The 24,642-nt window shown below is 39.8% G+C and overlaps 1 protein-coding gene across 17 annotated transcripts in view; it reads left to right on the top strand.

Annotated features, from left to right (window-relative positions):
* Positions 1–24,642, top strand: part of MAGI2 (membrane associated guanylate kinase, WW and PDZ domain containing 2) — a 1,141,222-nt gene that overhangs the window by 541,940 nt on the left and 574,640 nt on the right. The window contains exon 1 of one of the 17 annotated variants that reach the window (XM_075926562.1): positions 15,774–16,475. The exons of the other annotated variants lie outside the window; for them this stretch is intronic. Coding sequence (XP_075782677.1) covers positions 16,451–16,475 — 25 coding nt within the window. The 5' untranslated portion in view covers positions 15,774–16,450. Of the gene's footprint in view, positions 1–15,773; positions 16,476–24,642 lie in introns of those variants that run through there. 17 annotated transcript variants of the gene reach the window in all.

The following is a 24,642-nucleotide window of genomic DNA, read 5'->3' on the forward strand; positions in this document are numbered from 1 at the left end:
TCTGGAATAGTGTGTCCAATTTCCTAAACACGCCTTCAAAAAAGATGTGGACAAATTGGAAAGAATCTAGTGGAGGTCACCTAAAATCATTGAAGGGAGGCACATGAATTATGAGGAGAGGCTGAGGGAACTGGGCTTATTTAGTCGACAGAAGAGAACAGTGTGTGGGGGAGGGGAGGATTTGATAGCAGCCTTCAGCTACCTGAAATGGGGTTCCAAAGAGGATGGAGCTTGGCTATTCTCAGTGGTAGCCGATGACAGAACAAGTAGCAATGGTCTCAAGTTGCAGTGGGGGGAGGTCTAGGTTGGATATCAGGAAAAAACTATTTCACTAGGCTGTGTCCAGACTCAAGGGTTTTTTCGAAAAAAGTAGCCTTTTTTCGAAAAAACTTCCCCTGCGTCCAGACTCAAGCCGCGTTCTTTCGAAATTAATTTGAAAGAACGCGGCTTTTCTTTCGATGGCGGTAAACCTCATTTCACGAGGAAGAACGCCTTCTTTCGAAAGTTCCTCTTTCGAAAGAAGGCGCTCTTCAATGTAAATAGGGCTTCTTCAAAAGAGAGCATCCAGACTCACTGGATGCTTTCTTTCGAAAAAGCAAGCCGCTTTTTCGAAATTTCTCCATGCAGTCTAGACGCTCTCTTTCGAAAGAAGCTCTTTCGAAAGATGCTTTTGAAAGAGCCTCTTTCGAAAGAAGCCTGCAGTCTAGACATAGCCTTGGAGAGTAGTAAAACTCTGCAATGGGTTGCCTACGGAAGTGATGGAATCTCCATTCTGAAAGGTTTTTAAGGTGAGGCTAGACAAAGCCCTGGCTGGGATGATATAATTGGGATTGGTCCTGCTTTGAGCAGGGTGTGGACTGGATGACCTCCATTGGTCTTTGCCAAACCTAATCTTTTATGATTCTAGGCAGAGTGATAAAAAATCCACATAATTTTATGACCCCAATGAGCTCATGATTGTGGTAATTTTCCTAATGGAGAAGTATCCATCGTGATTCAGACTCAGGCCAGTAAGGATTTTGGGTGTTTATTTTCACAGCTATTGTCAGTACTTCCAGATTGTCTTTGCTGGTCCCTTTAATGTTGCTTCATCGTATCTGGAAGTCACAGTGAAGCTGGCTTGTGAGGGAGCAGACATGTGGAGTAAGATGTAACCAAATGTCAGAAATGATACCTTTGCCTTGATTGCTTTCATGCCCTGTAGTAAACTAACCTTGTAAACAGTTAATGGTAGCAGTTTTCCCACCATCCATTTTCTGCCCTACAGAAAGTAGAAAGAGGATCAGTTTTGACAATGAGTTTTCCAAGGTGATCCTTTTGCTGGACAGTAGAGTTTTAAACCCTTAAAAATTCCCACATATGTTCCACCTGGGTCCCATTTTCCCAAAGTAACATAAATCACCATCACAGATGGCAAAACTGGGCACACTTTTTGTCAGACATGTCATGAAGAGGAGGGCATGGAGCCTGTACCCTGAGCGCTGGTCTCTCCAAAACAGTCTGGAGCAGGCTGGTAGAAAACATGCTGCTGTATTATTCAGTTCTGCAGATTCAGCAGGTACAATTATAACCTTGTTACTTTGAGAGGTAGAACATTTTGTAATTTATACTCTGACCGGGAATGTTTCTGCCTATAATAGTTTTAAACATCTCAGGAAGTATGCTTATTGCTGCTTCCAGGTATTCATCACAAATATTGATAATTTTAATTTATTTATTATAAAATGTCCCGTGACTGTTGCCGAAGGAGCTCTATCAATGCATTTGGTTGCTGATACACAGAAGCCTCAATTTCCATGCAGAGCTGCTTCCTGCTCTGTACCACGGGTGTTTCTGAATTAAGGACACCCTGAATGCAGAGGTTCAAGTGTATCTCCATCAGGGAGAGAGGGAAGGATTGTGGCTCTGGCTAGCACCTTACCTCTTCCCTTACGCAAGGGGGGAAATCCCCATGTCCCCTCCAACTCTCTTATATGACTTCACGGGCTGTCCAGAACTTGGTTCTTAAGTAGTACTGAACACTCCTTGCCATCCTTATTATGTTTCTTTTAAAGAGGAGTTCAGTGCAGAATTCTGTTGATGCAGTATTATGGATAACAATTTAAATGCAGCAAAGTTAGCAAATTCAAGCTCATACGTATAGAAGGCATAGTTCTATTCTCCTTCCATGTGAATTATTCTCAAATGTATATATGGCTGTAGTTGCTTTGGGAACCATATGTTTTCATTAGTTTTTGCTTTGTGATGGAAACTTAATATGCACTGTCTTGCCACAACAGGTTTTTCATTGAATATATGCTTTTTTAAAAGTGTGATCACATGTTTATTTCAAATCTCAATGTGAGATAGACATGATCACACATTGACATAGAGTTGTCAATGCTAATTTCCATGTGTGGTAATACAGATGTACATGTCCACCAATCCATATAGAACTCTTCACGTCAGTACACTGATTTCCTCACTGTATGTGTAACAGTCATGCATGCCCATATTGGCTTGCAGCTCCATTGTTCATGGGTCAGATTTCTTTAAATATGTCAAAGACTTTTGTCATCTCTTGTGGATACTTAATGCTTTTTCAAGCTTTGAAAGAGAAAAGCTTCAAGTTTTGGTTACTGGAACACAGAAAGTTGAAAATTTGCTGTATTGGTGAAAAACATCCTGTTTGTGTGATATGCAGAAATAACACAAGTACTAAGCAGTGATAAGAAAGTATTATTAGACTAAAAAGTATCGAAAACACTCTGGGGTAATTATTTTACAAAGTTGTAAGTTGATTAAAACTGAAAATGCCACATCAGCTGTAACTCCTGCATCCTTGTATGGCAGGTACAGACCTACAAACCCATCTTTTACGGTAACAGTCTCATTTTGTGTTGCCATACAAAACTGGTTGCTTATTGTAAATAAATTTCATTGCTGATAAATATTTCAGCTCATTTTGCTTTTGAGTCGGGTTTTTTTCTTTTCCTCAAACTCCTGTTTCCCCCCAAAAAGTGAAGAAGGGGCTGGGACAAACGATCAATTTTAGACTTTGAATGTATATTCATTTTCAGTGAGGTCCACCCCCAGTTTTTCCCTAGAAGCCCTAAAGTATAAACCCTTATGAGCATAGCTATCTTTGGACTAAAACTGCTCTCACTACGGTCAAATGAGAGCAAAATTATGCCTTATATCATGTGAGTAGCTCCTACAATATCAGAGTGGACAGTAGAAACTGCTTTCTGCAGGGAGTTCAGAACAAATACCAGTGTGAGTGTGTGTGTGAGAGAGAGACAAAGACAGAGACAGAATGTCTACACTGCAGAGTTTTTCTGGAAAAATTACACTTACATCCACACTGCAATTCTGTTCTTTTGACAGGAAGTCAAAAGAACACAGGGTTTTTTCCAACAGTGGTAAACCTCTTTCTACGAGGAAGAAGCCTTTTTCCGAAAGAGCTCTTTTGAAAAAAGGCGTGTGTGGATTGAGAAGAGGGTTGTTTTTTTTTTTTTTGAAAGAGGAGGCCTCCAGGAAAAAGCACAGGTGCCCTGGTGACCACTCCATCCATAGTAATCACAACTTAAATGTGAGATAGCGTCCAATCAATATGGACGCTATCTTTCGAAAAAGCAGATCACTTTTTCAATGCACTTTTGCTGTGTGGATGCTCTCTTTTGAAAGAAGTTTTTCTGGATCATCTCTTCTGGAAAAGCTTCTTCCGAAAGAAGCCTGCAGAGGAGAGGGAGAGCATACATGCAGCAGTAGCTGTGAAGGATGAAAGAGAATGGGGTAAGGAATAAAAGAGAGACTATGCAGAAAGGGAGAATACAGGCTGATCCTCTCTAATCAAGCATTGTCTGGTTCAGCAACATCCCTGGTCTGGCATGATTTTGGTTAGCCAGATGTCCACTTATCATGAATGTGGGCAAGTTTTCTGCAGTCCCATAAAGTTTGTTTACAGCTACAAATCCTGGCTCTGTGTTCTATGCTGTTATTTAGCTCTAATTTATCCCTAAATGTTTTCTAAGAGCCTAGTAAGTAATGGAAGTGTTGGTAATGCTGCTAGTCAATATGACCTCCTGTGGTTTGGCAAATTCTCTTGTTTGGCACTGGTCAGGTCCTGAGGGTACCAGATAGAGAGGTTCAATCTGTACAACGGAATAAGTGGAAAGTGAAAAGGAGAAATTGTAGCAAGGGAAAATGGTTAAGGGAGTCCTCAGATGCAACTTAAAGACAGCAGAGACAGGAATCTGGTCTGTAAGACTCTTCCTTACTTGTCCACAGAGGGAATGTAAAAAAAAAAAATCTCTGATCTAACAACAGTTCATCACCATGTAAAGACATGAAACACCTTAGTTTTTGCTCCCCATTCTTCTGGGGATTTGTAATTATCTCTGTCTGCTTCCAGCCAGTCCAACTTCTTGTTACTGATTATCATAGATCATAGAATTATAGAAACCTACAGTCCCACAAAACTTGACCCAGATATTATAGTGATACTGAACTGGAGATGAGTAGCTACCCTATATATTGTCAAAATTGTCCAATGGGTAAAAATAAGCTTGGACCAGAGTGTGCCATTTGTAGAACTCAGCCACAAGTAGATCTCTGCTCCCTAAGCAGAAAGAGGTGAGGTCAGCTGCATCCGTGGCAGTATCGGCTCTTCTCCTGGACCCTATACGCTGCCAGCTGCTCTACAGATCTGGGAATCTAAACTGGAAGAGGGTAGCTCAAAAGTGGTATCCAGTGGTTTGCATGTGGTTCAATGTACTTGCATCCAGTGAAGAATCCAGAAGCAATATTACATTTGTACTGTTCCCTTTACCTATACATGCACATACCTTCCATCATTGCTACATGTGGGAAGGATGCTTCTCTGGGATAGCCCCTGCTATGAAAGATCCTGGAAATGAATCTCCTACATAAACTTTTTTCACAGGGCCTCCTGCAGATTCCTGAAATCTCCACCAGTCTTGGGCTATCAGGCAAAGCATAGTTTGTGGACTAGGCCCTCACCTTCTTCCACAACAGAAAAGCATACTGTTTTCCCTCCTCCTCTCTACTTCCTCTCTTCTGTGGTGGGATGTAGATGAAACTATGTGATGGGAACCAGAAACTGCTCAACATAAGAACAGGTAATGATCAAGTGATCTCTCTCCTGCAATCCATCTCCACCCTTTGACAAACAGAAGCTAGAGACACTATTCCTTACCCATTCTGGCTAATAGCCATTAATGGACTTAACTTCCATGAATTTATCTAGTTCTTTTTAAAACCCTGTTATAGTCCTAACCTTCACAATCTCATCAGGCAAGGAGTTCCACGGGTTGACTGTACGCTGTGCGAAGAAGAACTTACTTCTATTTGTTTTAAACCTGCTGCCCATTAGTTTCATTTGGTGGCCCCTAGTTATTATATTATGGGAACAAGTAAATAACTTTTCCTTATTCATTTTCTCCACATCACTCATGATTTTATATACCTCTGTCATATTCCCCCTTAGTCTCCTCTTTTCCAAGCTGAAAAGTCCTAGTCTCTTTAATCTCTCCTCATATGGGACCCGTTCCAAACCCCTAATCTTTTTAGTTGCTCTTTTCTAAACCTCTTCTAATGCCAGTATCTCTTTTTTGAGATGAGACCACCACATCTGTATGCAGTATTCAAGATGTGGGCATACCATGGTTTTATATAAGGGCAATAAGATATTCTCCATCTTATTCTCTATCCCTTTTTTAATTATTCCTAACATCCTGTTTGCTTTTTTGACTGCCGCTGCACACTGTGTAGACATCTTAAGAGAACTAATCACGATGACTCCAAGATCTCTTTCCTGATTAGTTGTAGCTAAATTAGTTCCCAGGATATTATATGTGTAGTTGGGGTTATGTTTTCCAATGTGCATTAATTTATATTTATCCACATTAAATTTCATTTGACATTTTGTTGCCCAATCACTTAATTTTGTGAGACCTTTTTGAAGTTCTTCATAGTCTTCTTTGGTCTTAACTACCTTGAGCAGTTTAGTATCGTCTGCAAACTTTGCCACCTCACTGTTTACCCCTTTCTCCAGATCATTTATGAATAAGTTGAATAGGATTGGTCTTAGGGGCACACCACCCTCTCCAGTCTGAAAATTCACCATTTATTTCTACCCTTTGTTTCCTGTCTTTTAACCAGTTCTTAATCCATGAAAGGATCTTCCCTTTTATCCCATGACAACTTTATTTACGTAAGAGCCTTTGGTGAGGGACCTTGTGAAAGGCTTTCTGGAAATCTAAGTACACTATATCCACTGCATTCCCCTTGTCCACATGTTTGTTGACCCCTTCAAAAAACTCTAATAGATTAGTAAGACATGTTTTCCCTTTTCAGAAACCATGTTGACTTTTGCCCAACAAATTATGTTCTTCTATGTGTCTGACAATTTTATTTTTTACTATTGTTTCAACTAATTTGTCTGGTACTGATGTTAGACTTACTGGTCTGCAATTGCCGGGATGGGCTCTAGAGCCCTTTTTAAATATTGGTGTTACATTAGCTCTCTTCCAATCATGGGGTACAGAAGCTGATTTAAAGGATAGGTTACAAATCATAGTTGTTAGTTCCACAATTTCACATTTGAGTTCGTTCAGAACACTTGGGTGAATGCCATCTGATCCCAGTGACTTGTTACTGTTAAGTTTATCAATTAATTCGAAAACCTCTTGCAATGACACTTCAATCTGTGACAATTCCTCTGATTTGTCACCTGCAAAGGATGGCTTAGGTTTGGGAATCTCCCTAACATGCTCAGCCTTGAAGACTGAAGCAAAGAATTCATTTAGTTTCTCCACAATGACTTTGTCGTCTTAAAGTGCTTCTTTTCTGTATTGATCACCCAGGGGCACCACAGATTGTTTACTAGGCTTCCCACTTCTAATGTACTTAAAGATTTTGTCATTACCTTTTGAGTTTTTGGCTAGCTGTTCTTCAAACTCCTTTTTTACTTTTATTAAATTTTTACATTTAATTTGGTAGTGTTTGTGCTCCTTTCTATTTTCCTCACTAGGATTTGACATCCACTTTTTAAAAGATGCCTTTTTATCTCTCACTGCTTCTTTTACATGGTTGTTAAGCTACATCTAAAAGTCTCTCTTTTAGTTCTTTTACTTTTGTTTTAAATTTGGGTATACATTTAAGTTGGGCTTTTATTATGGCATCTTTGAAAAGTGTCCATGCAGCTTGCATGGATTTTACTTTAGTCACTGTACCTTTTAATTTCTGTTTAACTAACCTCCTCGTTTTTGAATAGTTCCCCTATGCAATTAAATGCCCTATGAAATTAAATGCCACAGTGTTGGGCTGCTGAGGTGTTCTTATCACTTTAAGAATGTTAAATGCTATTATATTATGGTCACTATTTCCAAGCAGTCCTGTTATAGTTAGACAATCTTCCACTCTAAGAAAAAATTCAGAGTGCTGTCCCTCCTCTTTGTAAGACTAGGGTGCCAGATTTGGGCTGACTGCTCCTGTGACATAATGATGGGGCAGTGAGTTAAATTTGAGTGTGTGCTATTGCAGCCTGGCATGCTGGGTCACAGTGCCACTCAAATTTGTCCTGGATGCATTTCCTTCATGACAAAGGGGAAACCAGGATAGATCTACCACCAAAGATAGCTAACCTCCCTTCTACCACCATTTGCAGCTACTTAGTTTGCTTATAACTAGAGCTGCCTCTGAGGGTTACACAATCATGAAAGCTTCACCATGTAAGAGGTATATCTAGCTGTGTTTCTTTACACAGAAATGTCATTCCAGTTCTATAGAAATTAACTTTACGGAACGAGCTAACCCTGTTTGAACAAAGTCCTAAGTCTGAGTTCTCATTTTTGAAAACACATTGAAACCTTAAGAGCCACATTCTAATCTCAAGTATCAGAGGGGTAGCTGTGTTAGTCTAAATCTGCAAAAGTGCCAAGGAGTCCTGTAGCCCCTTATAGACTACGGGTATGTCTACACAGCAAAGTTATTTCAAAATAACAGCCCTTATTTTGAAATAACTTTCCTAGCATCTACACAGCGTTAGTGCTTATTTCGAATTTGGTAAACCTCATTATACGAGGAATAACGCCAAATTCAAAATAGCTATTTCGAAATAAGTGCTGTGTAGACACTTATTTCGAAATAGGGGGCCTCCAGCCTTCCCAGGGTGCCCTGGTGGCTACTCCAGCCTCAAACAAGAACACTCCTCCCTCTTCCCCCCTCCCTGGAGCCTTTAAAGGAGTAGACTCTGGCCAAAGTGTCTGTACCAGCTCCAAGCCTGCCAGCCCAGAGCCAGCAGTCACTGCCCCTAACCCAGTGGCCCCAAAACATGAGCCAGTAAGCCACTAGCAGCCAGCCTTCCACCACTCCCCAGTCTCACCACAGTTTCATTCCCCTCCCCCCGAGTTTTGTTAAATAAAGAGTTTGTGTTCATGAAAATACGTGTATTTTATTTGACATCAGGAAGGGGGGCTAGGGAAGGGTAAGTGAAAGAATGTGAGGGAGGAATGAGGCATTAGCCCCCAGTGGGGCAGACCAGGGAGGCTCTTAATGCTCCTCAGGGTGGAAGCTCTCCCGCAGGGCCTCCTGCATACTGACAGTGCCCCAATGGACCTCCTAGATGGCAGCCTGCAGAAAGTGCAGGCAGGCTCGCAGCAACACATCCATGAGAAGCACCAGAGTGCCCAGGGGCAGCTCTGGCTCCATGTTGCAGAGTGTTGTGGTGTCCCGAGTGAGGACAACCGGAGCACGCAGAGACAAAATGCTTTGCTGTTCCTCATTGAGGTAGACAAGCAAGCAGGGAAACCTGAGAACTGGCTGTCCGGGGGTGGGGGTAGTCCCTTTAAGCTCAGGCCTCAGATAGCCTCAGGCAGCAGCCCCACACAGTAAGTCCTGATCTGGTGCCCTGCCAGAACTGGTTCCGGCCTGCCTTAAATGTGATTCAGAGTCCACTCAGTGTGGACGCGCTTTTTCGAAATAGCAAAACGCTATTTCGAAATGCATTTTGTGTGTAGATGCGTTATTTTGAAATAACTTATTTTGAAATAACACTGTAGTGTAGACATACCCTAACAGACTTATTGGAGCATAAACTTTCTTGGGCAAAGACCCACTTTGTCAGATGCATTACATCTGACGAAGTGGGTCTTTACCCACTAAAGCTTATGCACCAATAAATCTGTTAGTCTATAAGGTGCCACAGGATTCCTCGTTGCTTATTCTAATCTCAGTTGCATGGGTTTAAACCTGCTGTAACACCATTAAAGTCAATGGAATTACTCCAGAAGTATTCCCGTTAAAATGCAGACATTAGAGCCCTTGATTCAAAGTGAGGGATGAATTTGTTCTACATTATTGGTATTATGAACATTTAATGACATGGAAATGGCACTTACTTTGATCTATATGATTAGAATTAGACATTTCAGTAAAAAAATCATTTTCCTTTTGAATAACTGTAAACTAAGCTAGAGTAAAGTCGTTTTAAATTTTCTATTACACTGTAATGCTCTATCTGCAGATAATCTATTTTGTTCAAAAAAGTACCTTCTTGTTTTACTTGGATGAGAATTGTATATAGAAGATCATTTTCAAAATATGAAGTACACAGTTGAAGCAGAGATGTCCCTTAGGGGATGATTTATCAAAGCAGTTACTCTTTTTCTAAGTAAAGAGGAGAGGATATAAGTTGTATTGTCACAGTGGCGTCTGCACATTTACCCAGATTGTGAATTTAACTAAAAAGTATGCAAAAGTTCATAAAATGTCATGATAACCTATGGGAACAGGTACAAAAAGGAGAGAGAAAAATTGAAATTAGCCTGGGAAAAAAGACATACTGATATCACTGGGTTGAAATTAGGCTTGTTAAAAACAGGAGATGTAGAACCTGAAGTTAATGAGCCAAAATTGGTATATCAGATGTTAGGCATAATTAGTGGAGAAAATAATGAGACGCTGAACTATTCCACACAATTTTGGGGTTATTATAAGAAAGAGATTTTGTGAGGAAGCTAAAACAAAAAGATGACTGGGTGAAAAAGAGAGAGAAGCTTTTGAAGCAAGCTTCACCATCATGGCTGACACCCTCAAGTTTTCCTGGGACTCAGAGCCTTCATCATCCTGATAGATGTCCTGATCAGAATAGGCCAGGCAGTGATGAACACAGATGACATCGCCTTTCCTTGCTCTCCCAGCATGATAGTTATTACCATATTAATTGTCTGCAGCTACAGAGAAAAGGAACAAGGGATGTTGTAAAGCCTTACTTAATACTTTAAATTTCAAATCCTGTTTTTCCTTCTTTTCTGTATCTTGGATAAAAAAATATTTAATAGTGTGTTTGCCACCATGCTAAGCAGGCTGGGGTCACTGTATCTTAAGCCCCAGACCTTGACTAACACAATTTTATGTTGGTTAGTGACTGGGTTAAGTTAACACTTTTAACCCATTTATTACATTAAAATTAATATAATGGTGGCTAAAAGTAAAAGTTAGAAACTGAAGAGAAATACTTAAATAAAAAAAAGTCCTATTCAATTATTCATACAAAGGCAGGCAACTAAATATTTGACGGCATTTATATATGCTCATACGCAGGTGCTAAAACTCTAAATACTAAAATAGATTAACTTAAGTGTCTGTCATTAAATGAAGATAAAGATATCATAGGCATCACAGAAAGTTAGTAAAATAGTGATAATCAACAGAACATGGTAATATCAGGTACAAAATATATAAGAATGACAGAGTAGCTCATGTGAAAGGTCATGTGAAAGAAAATTGAATATAGTAAAGATATTTAATAAATCAGACAGAACTATAAAATCTCCATGGATAGAAACTCCATGTGGAATAAGAAAATAGCAGTAGGATTATACTGCCAATCACTTGGGCAGGCTGATGATGGTGTAAAATGCTCAGAGAGATTAGAAAGGCAACAAAAACAAACAAACAAACAAAAAATCAATAATAATGAGAGGTTTTTAACTCTTCTTGTATTAACTGGGGGTATCTCACCTCAGAAATGGAGGCAGAGATAAAATTTCTAGACAAAACATTAATGACTTTTTGTAGCAGGTAGACTTGGGTTGGGAGGGGGGAACTAGAACCCACCACCCTGCGCACCCCAATCTTGATTTAGTTGTAAGCGGTACACAGGATCTGGTCTAAATGGTGAATAAAGATGACCAGCTCAGTAATAGCAACCATACTGTAATTAAATTTAACATCCTTGGGGCGGGGACATCAAAGAAACCCACCACAGTAACATTTAACTTTAAAAAATGGAACTACAAAAACGAGGAAGCTACTTAAATGGAAATTAAAAGAAACAGTTAGAAGGGTGAAATGCCTGCAAGCTATATTGAAATTATTATTTTAAAACAGCAAAATAGGGTCTCAAACTGTACATAACCCCAAATTAAAAAGTAAGAAGACCAAAAAAAAGTCACCATGGCTAAACAACAGAGCTAAATAGGTAATTAAAGGCAAAAAGACATACTCTAAAAATTGGAATCAAATACTACTGAGGGAAATAGAAAAGAGCATAAACTGGCAAATAGAGTACAAAAGTGTGATTAGGCAGGGCAGAAAAATGTGAAGGACAAATACCAAAAGAACAAAAATTAACTTTTTCTTAGCTCCTTAGAAACAAAGCTTGCCAGAAAGTCCGTGGGAGGCATTAGACAACAGAAGTGCTAAATGAACAGTGAGGGTAAGACAAGACCTTTGCAGAGGTGGCAAATTAATTCTTTGCATTGGTCTTCATTGCACAAGATGTCAGAGTGAGTGAGTAGTGTTTTTAGATGACTGATCTTAGAAACTGTCCTGGATTAAGGTGTTAATACAGAACATTTTGGGATGAATTGTTAATCTAAACAGCAATAAATTACCAGAAGCAGATGGTATTCATCCAAGTATTCTGAAGGAACTCAGATATGGAGTTTCAGAATTATTAACAGTGACATGTTACAAAAAAAAAAAAAAAAAAAAAAGCCTCTAAAGGTGGCAAAGCCTAACTTCAGTACCAGACAAAATTGGTTGATACTACAGAAAAGAACAGAATTTTCAGACACAAAGATCAACCTAATCTGTTGGAGAAAAGCCAACATGACTTGTGTAAAAGGAAATTATGCCTCACCAATCTAACAATTTTTTCAGGGTGTTGACAAATATGTGGACAAGGATGATCCAGTGGAAAAAATGTGCTTGGATTTTCAAAAAGTCCATGACAAGGGCCCACACCTTTTCTTACGAAAAATAAGCTGTTATGGCATAAGAGGGAAGATCTTCTCATGGATCAGTAACTGGTTAAAATATCTGAAATAAAGGATGGGAATAAATGGTTAGATTTCACAATGGCAAGAGATAAGTCCCCCGAGGATTTGTAGTGGGAGCAGTGCTGTTCAATATGTTAGAGAACGATCAGTATAAGAGTCTGATTGCCAGGGGGTGTTGTGAAATTTAAAAATATAACTGGGTTAAAAATGAATTACCTAAATTCATGGAAGATAGCTTCATCAATAGCCATTAACCAAGACAGGGATGCAACCCTATGCTTTGGGTGTTCCTTAAACCTCTGACTTGTAAAAGCTGTGACTAGATAACAGGAGGGATATCATGATAATCACTGTGTTCTGTTAATTCCTTCTGAAGCATCAGCAGGGACTAGGGGGGAGGGATAGCTCAGTGGTTTGAGCATTAGCTTGCTAAACCCAGCTTTGAGAGCTCAATTGTTGAGAGACCTAGGGCAAATCTGTCAGGGATAGTACTGGGCCCTGCCATGAGGGCAGGGGACTGGACTTGATGACCTCTCAAGATCCCTTCCAGCTCTATGAGTTACATATATCTCCATATATTAAGACAGGATACTGGGTTAGATGAACCACAAGCCTGACCCAGTATGGCCATCAAATCATCAGGTAGCGGTAATGTTGAACAGGTAGAGATAATGTTAGCTTTGTTAGAAGAGTGGAGAAATACAGACATGTGGTCTCTGAACATCACGGGTTTGTAGAGTCAAACTGCATTGTTTCAAGGAAACAGTAATGCTATTCTCTGAATGAAAAGAAGAGTTCACTTTCCAGGTCAAACAAAAAACTGGACTATGTAGCGCTTTAAAGACTAACAGGATGGTTTATTAGGTGAGCTTTCGTGGGCCAGACCCACTTCCTCAGATCAAATAGTGGAAAAAAATTGTCACAACCCTTTATACCAAAGGATACAATTTAAAAAATGAACACATATGAAAAGGACTATTTGATCTGAGGAAGTGGGTCTGGCCCACGAAGGCTCATCACCTAATAAACCATCTTGTTAGTCTTTAAAGTGCTACATAGTCCTGTTTTTTGTTTCAGCTAGACCAGACTAACACGGGTACATTTCTGTCACTTTCCAGGTCTGTTAGTCTGGCATATTTCACCATCATTAACTTCTGAAAATAGCAAAGTTGCTCTATTTATACTGGAAACGGGATATTCTCTTTTGATTAGTGATGTCCAAGTTGTCAAGGTCACTCTATTTTATGTCAGTACTGTACTATATTATTATTATTTATTATTCATGTTATGGTAACTCTTGGAGACCCCAATCAAGGCTTTGTTGTACTAGGCACTATACCTGCATAGAATAAAATTAGTTTTTCTACCCACAAGTCTGGTATCTGCAAAAATTCTGTACCTGAATATCCAGTTTTCAACAATCTCTTACTGCAGAAGTGATTTCTCGTATCATAAAAAGAATGGATTTTCAACAGAAAAACAGGCCATTTGTGAGTAAGTAATTATGATTAACAACAGAAAACATGTCTCACCTGTTAGTGGAAAGGATATATCAAGAATAAGGTCATATGTAAAAATCTAAAGTCCTCATTTTCCAATTGTTTCTAGCACCCATGTAACTGAGGGGATAAGTGAGCTTTCATACATTATTACATATTGAAGGGAAGTGATTTTACCAGGTATATATTACACAAACTCCTAACAGAAGCATTCAAAATGCCTATCAGATCTATATACATCCTCCTTTTCTTTTATTTACTGAAATTTTCATGTCATTCATACAGTTAATGTGTAGAACAGCAACTACCTTCTAACCTGTTGCCAATGATTCTCATTGATCTTTGCTCCCTGTCACCATTCACCAACTAAGCCTGTCACCATCACTGTCCGGAATATAGACAATTTAAACTATGATTTGTGATCCAGCAGTTAGAGTGCCTGCTTTATTCTTTTCCACCTGTCTAACTACTGTATAATGTATTTTTTCATTGAATTATTTTAATTTTAAATGTTTTTTTTAGATCATTACACCCAAGGATTTGAGTCACGGGTAATTTTTTTTAGATAGGCCAATCAATATAGCAGAGAATAATTTCTAATTTATTCTTAAACAGTAAATCCAATTTGACAATATCACCGTAGAGATTGATTTTGCATTGTTGCCCAAATGCATTCTTGAGTGTGTCAAGCAAATTTAAATTGGTGATGCAAACAAGAATTGTCCTTGGCACTAAAATCACGTCATGTACACTACATAACACAGTAGTTTATTATGCTTCAAACTATTAATATCCAGGGTATATCAGAGGTACTGGTGTATGGATAAAACTGAACTTGTGTACTAAGCATCCTGCTATATATTCTGAGATCCTGTATTTGGATTTATGACAATTAATGAGATTTAGTGGTTTTGGCTCTGCTGCTTAGTATGTTAATTATTTAGTCTTGCATGAGTACAGGAATTAAAAGCAGTCATGTGTCACAAGAAAGGCAATCCCCAAGCTCCCTGATAATCAGGAGTGAAATTCACCTTTGTGCAGCAGACCAGCATGGGTATGGCTGCACTGCAGTTAGACACCCATGGCTGGCCCATGCCAACTGAATTCGTTCTTACAGGGCATGAGCTCAGGGCTGGGATGTTTAATTGTTAGGCAGACATTTGATCTTGGATTGGAGCCCAAGCTCTGGGACCCTCTTCCCTCACAAGATCCTGCATCCAAGTTCCAGCCTGAACAAATACACTGCAGATAAACAGTCCCATACCTGAGTCGCATGAGCCTGAGTCAGCTGGCACAAGCTAGGTGCAAGTTTTTAATTGCAGTGTGGGCATATCCCATAAGACCTTTGCATCATGCAATGGCCATTTAAGCCCAGAATCCATAAAAGGCAAAGGATTTCCCATGTAATATTTTATTTGAGTCAAAAGATGGATATAGCTTTTAAGATTTTTATTCTGGCTTTTACAAGCATCACACACAATTATCTAAAATGTGAAGCTCTAAAAACCTGGCTTGTCCAGACTATCACTAACAAGCATTTTCCTTTCAAATAACAAAGCTCATTCTTTGTTGTTTTTTCACTTTAAATATGTCAGAAAGCTAGGGATCAGTAACTGATATTATCTTAAGAACCTAGAATATTGAGTACAGAGTAACTGTTTATACAGCACCTAGCACCCTGAAGCTTTAGTCATTCTTCATTCTAGATCCCAGGATCTAGTCTCTGACATTACGTGATTCCTAAAATTATCAAATTCGGGCAATTTCTCAAATTAAAATGTCTAAAATAAAGACAATGTTAAGATTCTACAAATAGCAAACACAGAAATGTAAGTTCTAAGAGCAAATTAGTTTCCTTATTAATTTATATATGTTTCAAGTAGATAGTTTTTTCTATTCCATTTTTAAAATGTGTAGTCAAAAATTACTATTTGTCATAAATTATCAGAGTGACCACCCATACTTATTTTACTGGACTATTCCTTCTTTAATTGATTTGTCCCTTATCTTGACCACTTGTTAGTTAATTTAAGAGACATCCCATGACCATTTTAAACATTTAATTAAAGCTTATTTAAGGGCAGCAGAAATACATGTTATTGAGGGGAAAATACCTGGTATACTCAGGGAAATGGTGTTTCCCTAAAATAACCCTTAAACAAAAGCATTGTTCCTTATTTTCCATGTGGTTTCCCCTTATATCCATCTAACAAAAGTGGTCACCCTATAAACTATGTGTCGTTAAATATACTACAGTGGGTTGGTTAGTGTTGTTGTTGGAGCTGACTTGTTGGAGTCATTATATAACTTTATGTGATTATAATTTATGGAACCTTAAGGGACTCTGGTGGTTCTGTGTGATTACTTTCCCTTTAAGATCTGGAACAGTGAGGCTGGCAAAATTCAACTGACAAGTTTTTTTTTAAAGACGATGGCAGTTGCATCTGAATTTAGATATGGAAACCAGTAGTGAAGCTTATTTGTAAACAAAGCTAAAAAGTTCTCTCTCGACTCTGAAATGGTATTCTAGCAACAGCTCTTTCCTAGGCTGAGATAGGATCCTTTTAATGCAACAAAGGGGTGAGTGTGTACTCGTGATGGATGAGGTTTCTAACTAAAAGAAAGAACAAAGAAAGTTAGGCATAACCACCTCTAGAAAAATGGATGGTTTCCATTTTAATGAAAAAAGGTAAGGAGTTTACATTTTTATGTATAATGATTGCTGTAGTATTTTTAAGCCCTCATCATTGAAGACATTTGAAAGAAAAGATATGTTTTCCTAAAACTGGTTGAAAGGGACATTTACCACACTGAAAGACTTATCGTTCCCACTTGATCTATGAAGAATTGGATGAAATATTTAAAAATCATGAAGTTCCTCAAGCAAAATTCCTAGCTGAGAGAGAAATTTCATATACAAAACTGAAAAGAAAGAGAAACTGTATCTGATTTCCTGGCTAATCTTAAAAAAGCTTTCTCAGAGCTTCCTCTTGGGTAATCACCGGCAGAAGTTCTCAGGGAGAGCTTTATGTTTGAGATGAGAAATCTAAATTAAAAGAGAAGCTGCTGAGTGTTAGTCACACAAAATAACTTAAACTGAGAGGGCCAGTGGGATATCATGTTTCTTTATTGAACAGATCAATACCTTAGACCACCCTACAGAAATCTCCAGTAATGTCTTTGGCCCCAGTCATTCAGCATCACATATGCCTAACCTTGTGTTTAGGAGAATCTCTGCTCTACTTTTCAATGGAACTCCTCACATGCATAAAGTTAAACATGTATGTCAGCAGTGTAGGGCTCTTAAAGACACAGAATTAGTTTTGGTTTGCTCAGACCATGTGTAGCAAAAGAACTAGATAAAAAACAGCAGTGAGAAAACCCAAAACATAAGCCTGCTGGGTTTTTATATCTAGGCCAAGAGGGCATTTAGTTTGAAATGACAGAAAAATAAGTAGAAAATAGGTACAAGAATAAGATTGGGATCCACTACACACCTTGCAACAAACAGACAAATAATGAAGAGGCATGCAATTGTTTAGAAAATAACAAAGGAGTTGATATTTCAGAAGACAGTAATTGCTGGAGAAAGAAATTGTTCTTTTTTTTATTGACTTGATGATGATTCCAATGCCAATGTTAATATAGAAAATGAATCTAGAATGGAAATATTAAAGTGAAAACAGAATCTATGAAGGCAATGAAGAACCAGAGGAGCAAGTGACAACTGCTCCTTCTGACAGGCATTTCTAATAAACTGGAATCACAATCCTCCCTAAAGACTAATTTGTAATTTTAAAATTGCAGGGTAGGGAGGATTGCTATGTTTAGTGTTTTAAACTGTGGTAGCTGTGTGCGCTTACTGCATCTTTTCAGGCCTGGAATGTCTGGGCAGGTAGAAGGCGAAGAGATTGTCAGTTGGCAGATGGAGCCAGAAACCAGCAATGAAGTGGGTGGGTGTAGCTTATAAATAAGGGTCCATTTCAGTGTGGTAGCTGGATTAATTTACTTGTTATCTGTTAAGACATCACATTGACTTTAGCTATGTATCTACAACATTAATGCAGTTTTTTAATATTTAAAGTTAGAAAAACCACTTGCAAGGTGAGAGAGATTCACAAAACACATTTATTCTTTAAACCCTCAAATTAAACACATTGGGTAGTATGTGTACAAAGGAGCTTAAAAAGAAGGAATTGCATTTTAAATAGAAAGATATTTCAAAAGACACCTTTAATGTAAAAAATGACTAGTTCTTAAACCTGTTTCAAAATGGAGTCTTACTGATAGCCTCTTGTAGATTCTGGCATAACACTAGAGATGGCTACACTTCAGGCTCATTAAGATATGTCCTATGTTTCTCATTGAATTTTTCCTGTAGCCTTGGCAAGAGGTTTTTATTGAAGGCTAAAACCTCTTGTGGGCTATGAAGATTGTCCAACTTTTCTCATTTAATTTTTTCAACCATGCAGTGCATCAGAGCACTAATCCTTTTCAGTTGCAAGCTACCCAGCAGTTCAAGGAGCAGTTTGACAGTCAGATTAAATGATGCCAGGAATTTCCATCTATATGTTACCATGTAGATGCCATGCAGACATTTCTTTAGTGCTGAACTACCTGACCAGAGCAGTAATTGACACCAGTATGTAATACTATCAAGGCTGCCCTACACATAGTTTTTGTATCTGTACAATGTTAATTAAGGGTATGATTGTTTTACTAATACTGTTAAACGACTATTAAGATCCCTTATAGCAATACATAAGAACATAAGAACGGCCATACTGGGTCAGACCAAAGGTCCATATAGCCCAGTATTCTGTCTGCCGACAGTGGCCAATACCAGATGCCCCGGAGGGAGGAATCACAACAGGTAATCCTCACGTGATCCCTCCCCTGTCTCCCACTTCCAGAGAAATAGAGGCTAGGGATACCATTCCTACCCATCCTGGCTAATTGCCATTGATGGACCTAATCTCCATGAATCAATCTATCTATCTCCTTTTTTAACCCTGTTAAAGTTCTAGCCTTTACCGCATCCTCCGGCAAGGAGTTCCACAGACTGGTGTGAGCTGAGTGTAGGAAAACTTCCTTTTGTTTATTTTAAACCTTCTGCCTATTAATTTCATTTGGTGACCCCTAGTCCTTATATTGTGGGAATAAGTAAATAACTTTTCCTTATTCACTTTTTTCATCCCAGTCATGATGTTATAGACCTCGATCATATACCCCCTTATTCTCCTCTTTTCTAAGCTGAAAAGTCCAAGTCTTTTTAATCTTTCCTCATATGGGAAGTCTTACTAAAAGACTTACCCAGCATTGCCTGGAATCTTCAGGGCAGCGGACAGCCAGTGTGGTGGGTGCAGGAGCCAGGGCAGCAGGCTGGGGGCATGTGGGAATGTGAGGAAGGGGAGCCTTTGGAATGTGGGGAGGGGAGCAGGGCAGGAGGCTGGGGGCATGTCCTATCTGGCGAGGCTTACTCTCCCTGCCCCCCCAGGCAGCAAGGCATTCCTCCCACCATTGCCAGGGACTTTCTTTCTGTCCCCCAGCCCTCTCCCTGGTCACCAGGAGCCTTCTGTCTCCCGCCCCCCCGTTTACCAGTCCCACTGGTCACGAGGAGCCTTATGCCTCCCCCTATCCTCACCAGCCACCGGGGGCCTCCTACCTCCCCCTAGCTCCCAGCCACTGCCAGGGGCCTTCCCTCCCTCTGGTGTTCTGGCCAAAGGCTGGGGGAAGGGTTTAGGATGGAGGGTTACTTACGCACTCTGGTGGCAAGCAAAATGGCAGATTTCTAGCCCCCCTAGTTACTCTCTTGGTGGTGCAGCTGTCCCCAGTGGCCACTCTGCATATAACTCTCCCCTGTTGGCTTGCTGCCCCCCAGTAACCATTCTCAGCATCATGCCCCTCCTCTCTGTGCCCCCTCCCTTACGGAAAAAATCCCATTACTGGAAGTTTCCAGTTCCTTGGCACAATCCTCATTTGTTGAGGAATCAGGGTTCTTAAGAAAAAGAGAGGGGTTGCGCGAAAACTTCCATCTAGACTGCTTTTTTTTTTCCGAAAAAACCTCTTCCAAAAAAGGTATCGGAAGAAGATGTGCAAATTTGAGCCAGTCTTAGGGGTGGGCAAGCCAGGCAGTCGCTTGGGACTGCCATTTTCAAGGGGCCGCAGACAGAGCTGGTCTTAGGGGCGGGCCGCGACCACATTCCGTCCCAACCTTCCAAATCCTCCCCCCAGGTTTCCCTGCTTACTCCCTGACTCCCCCCCCCCTTTTTTTTGCTTGACAAATTTTTGTCTGGTATTTTTTTTAAACCACCTGGCAAGCTTGGTGGTCTCCTGGAGCTACCAGTTGGTTAGGACCGACCCTCACCTTACTTTAAGTTAGGATAAGAGGAAGCTGCATACCAAATTTGTCGATCCTAGCTCTTACCATTTAAGGGGAGTCCTTGAGCAAACTCACAGACAGACAGACATTTCATATATATATATATATATATATATATATATATATATATATATATATATATATTCCTCTTCCTGTTAGTCAATAAATTGTACTGGTATAAATGTGTCCACATGAAAAATGTAGTACTACTTTTAACTATAGCATCTAATTAAAACAGTATAACTGATATGTGTAGACAAAATCTTAATGTTGACAAACTTCCTTCATATTGTCTTCATTGTGGGCCTTACCTAGCTATTCCGCATAGGTATGAGAATGAGCTAGACATATCCTTCATTCCCTTGGAAAAAGTGAGACCAACTGGATATGGCACTGGCTGGAAAGGTAGTTCGGATTGTTTCAATAATTTGCTCTAAGATCATACTTTGCCTATTTGTACTTTGGACTCCCCATCGGTAAAGTGCAGATAACAATAATGATTCCAATTCCTTTTTGTAAAGTGCTTGACATCTGTAGGTGAAAAGCAAAAAGCATCATGTAAGTGCAAAATATTATTTTAATGAAAAGAATGTTAATAATAATATTGCTAATTTTCCACAATTAGAATTTAACAATTGTTTTATTGACGCTTGTAATGACTTCATACTCTAGGCCTTGTTACTGGATACCTTAGTTGTAATATTTTTGTGTACAGTTATCATAAGGATACTGCTATCAACAGGTTGCAAAAATAGCAACTTTTCTCCGTGTAAGCACAGAGAGTGGAGAGTCAACATAAGACAAGATCTCATTTGATTCCGCGTATGCTAGGATTTTACAGACTGGAAGATATCAAATCAGTGTGTGAGACTGAACAAAAGAACTGTGCTGCTCCAATGTACTTCTCTTTTGGGACTTGGATTTCTCCTTGCATTTTTAATATTGTATTCGGGCTTTCTTTGTTTTATGTGAAATCTGTGGTATAAATCTTTGCTACATAAAGAGGAACAACAACCATCATTGTGAAAAGCTTTGTTTCTGATTTAGGCTTTCTTTGATCATTGGAGAATCATCAGAGCACTTTAACCCATCTCTTTTACATGAACATCCTAAAAGACTGGTCTCCAAACTGGTGGGGGGAGGGGGGCAAGATGCTTTGGGAGCACAGGGCTGCATTCAGGGGGCTTACAGTGGGAGTCTTGAGAGTAGCGAGGGAGCATCACATTTCCAGCCCCAAACAACCCCCAGTTCTGCTCCACCCACATCCCAGCTCTGCCTTTGTTCCCCCTCAAGCTCCAGACCAGCTCTTCCTCTAGCCCCAGCTTTTCCTCCAACCTGAGAGGTCTGCCTTCAGGCCAAGCTCCGCTGCTGAGAGAGCCCTGTTTGTGCTTATGAACGAAGCAGGCTGCCAGATTCTGTTAATGGGAAGAGGGTGCACAACTTGAATAATCTGCCAACCGCTGCCCTAAAATCAGTGCATCTGTTTGGTAGACTTGTTGGTGTCTATGGATCTGTTACTTTTATATCTGCAGATTCATAGTATCCAGAAATAGACAAATCAGAATGATTGAATGCATTAATTGAATAAAGGAAAAGAAGACTATGCTGTTCAAGTAAAACTAATGTGAACACATGGCAAATCTTTTGTTAATACAAAGCTTTGTATTATGTGAGACTTTTCTAAGCTGGATTCTTCTTTGATTTGAGTTTGATGAAATTGGGGGGAGGGGTAAAAATCTAATTTTGGCCAAACTTACTGTACAGAAATACCCAAAGGAGGCCCTAAATCTAACTGATGTTTCTGAATTCATATTCAAAGCCAGGAACTGTATAACATATGCAGTATTGTATTGTATTGTTGTTTTCTTCATTTGTAGTAATTGGCTTTTTTCAAGGCATTTGCCTTACAAATTTTAGTAAATCAAAGGAGCAAAATAGTGTATATACAATGTATCAGACCAATGATATTGCTGCTGGAATAAAGTTACAGCTGGTTGTAGGGGGAGTGGAATCTAAATGGTGAAAATGGAATTATGAGTTTTTAGTTTTTAGTTTTAGTCTTTAGTATCCTCTTCCTGATTCTGAAACTAACTTGCTGGGTGGTCTTGGGGAAGTTATACATTTTTGTTTACCCATGTACAGAACTGGCGGTTCTCACTGGCGGTGAAAATTAATGTTAGTTAAATGCTTTGATATCCTCACATGAAGTATAAGTATGAAGCAGTACTATTACTAATGATTACATTATTTGATAAAGTTCTCTAATCTGCTGTTTATATATAGTAGCAAACTGATTTGAAGCTAATTTGTTGACTGTAGCCCGATGTTCCCTCTAATCTTTTCCATCCCTATGCAGATAGTTTCCATCCATGTGTGGAATACATTTTTATGTGCATCAGGGCATGTGTGAATGTGTAACACCAGTAAAACAAAATGTAGGTGAGTGGGTTCTGCTAATCAATAGGGCAGAATTGGAATCTCTTCTGAGGGTCGCACATGTGTACAGCTTATAGGCAACACTGCTGTTGATAATAGAGTTCTCTGTAGACCAGGGGCTATGGTAACAGTTCAGTGTTTCAATGACATGTCCAAAGTGAAAACACCAGGAATGAGGAAACTACTAGAGAATAACAACTTCGATTTTCCTCTGGTAGTGCAGGATTTACATTATTCTGTGAAGCCTGTTGTGTATGAGAGAGCAGGGTTTTTTTTCACTTGCAGTGCTGACAGGAGGTTCAGAACATCAGCAGATTGGCCGGGATATATTATCAGTGCTACTCATTTGCTGTCTTGATGCTAAGCGAGTTACCAAATTCACTATACAGCTTCGTCTGATCATAGCTGAAAGCAACCTAGGGTTTGGTTATGCAAGGAAAATGGGATGTCCCAGGAATGGGATTGCTCTCATAAAACCATACAGAAAAGAGAAAAAGCACCAGGCAGGTGAAAGATGCTGGCTGGGCTGGGGACATCTCCTCGACTTCCCCAGCCCCAAACTTGCCACCGCACAGGTGCCCTGTAGGGAGGGCAGGGTGAAGCTCCCCCCAGATTCATTCGGGGACTTTGCTGGCTGTTCCCCTTCATCAGGGAGTGAGGGGAAACTGCACAGTTTGTTGCATTCCTCATTGTGGCTGGAGAGCTCAGTGGACAAATGAGCTGTGCACTTGGCTCTGTCTCTCTAACAGGGATAGGAAGGGGAAGAGGAAGCAGCCCCCACCCTCCTTACACACCCTATTTCATGCACACAAACACACACAGTCCCCTGCCTAGAGCTCCTCCTCACTTCCTCAACCATGACTCCTGCACCGCCACATCTCCAGCCCCCTGCCCTGAGCCCCTCCTTAAGGACCCAATCAACTCTGGGTAAATGTGTTAGTGAGAAATAAATACCAAATACATCAAGAAGAAATCAACAACGTTATTTCCCCTTAAAGTTTAACTTTAATTTCTCTGGATGGCTGTATAATGCAGACCCCAAGAAGCTATGGGTGGTAGCCAGTGTGTGTTCCCATCATGGAGGCACTGTTTCCCTATTGAATCTCTGCTCATGCCAGTAGAATGCTACCAATTATTTGCAACCCTGTTTTGTAAGTAAGGTTGGTGGTTTCAAAGTAGTGCAAAAGGAAGTTAGTTTATGGGTTTTTCCATGGACTTCCAAGCTACGGCTGTGACTCAGGCCCTGTTTGCTGAAAGAATTAGTGTGTGTCATCCTGTTCATTCCTCATTTTAGCAAGAATGGAAAAGTGAGAACATGCTGTTTGATTTGACATTAGTGTCATCTTTTTGCACAGAGCCATAGAGTGGATAAGATTAATAAGAATTTGAACAGCTATTTCTAAAGTGTCTAATTAGAAATAGGTTTCCTGAGGACAGATTCAGCCCATTAAAAAGTAAAAGGGTATGTCTACACTTGCCCTCTACTTCTAAGTAGGGAGGCAAATGAAGCATACCGAAGTTGCAAATCAAGCCCAGGATTTAAATATCCCATGCTTGATTTGCATGTTCCCGGCCGGTAGCCATTTTAGAAATTCACTAGCCTAGAGTAACTGCCTGAGTCTTCATGTGGCAGTGAAACGGGAGTCCGATTTAAAGCCCCTAATTTGAATTAGCTGGTAAACCTCATTGCAGGAGGAATAGCAGCTAATTCGAGTTAGGGCTTTAAATTGGACTCCCGTTTCACTGCCGCGTGTGGACGTGGGCAGTTATTCTGGGCTACTGAATTTCTAAAATGGCAACCGGACGGGAACATGCAAATCAAGCGCAGGATATTTAAACCCCGGGCTTGATTTGCAACTTCAGTATGCTTCATTTGCTTCCCTACTTCGAAGTAGGGGGCAAGTGTAGACATACCCAAAGGGTTTTACCTCAGATCAATAGCCCACAATCCTTTTTCTGTTTAATATAGCTACTCTTCTTGATTCCCAGGGACATGTTGCTGACGTGTCAGGATTGGAAGATGTAAAATATTGTTTGT

The sequence above is a fragment of the Pelodiscus sinensis genome, chromosome 1 (assembly GCF_049634645.1).
Source record: "Pelodiscus sinensis isolate JC-2024 chromosome 1, ASM4963464v1, whole genome shotgun sequence".
Taxonomy (NCBI): domain Eukaryota; kingdom Metazoa; phylum Chordata; order Testudines; family Trionychidae; genus Pelodiscus; species Pelodiscus sinensis.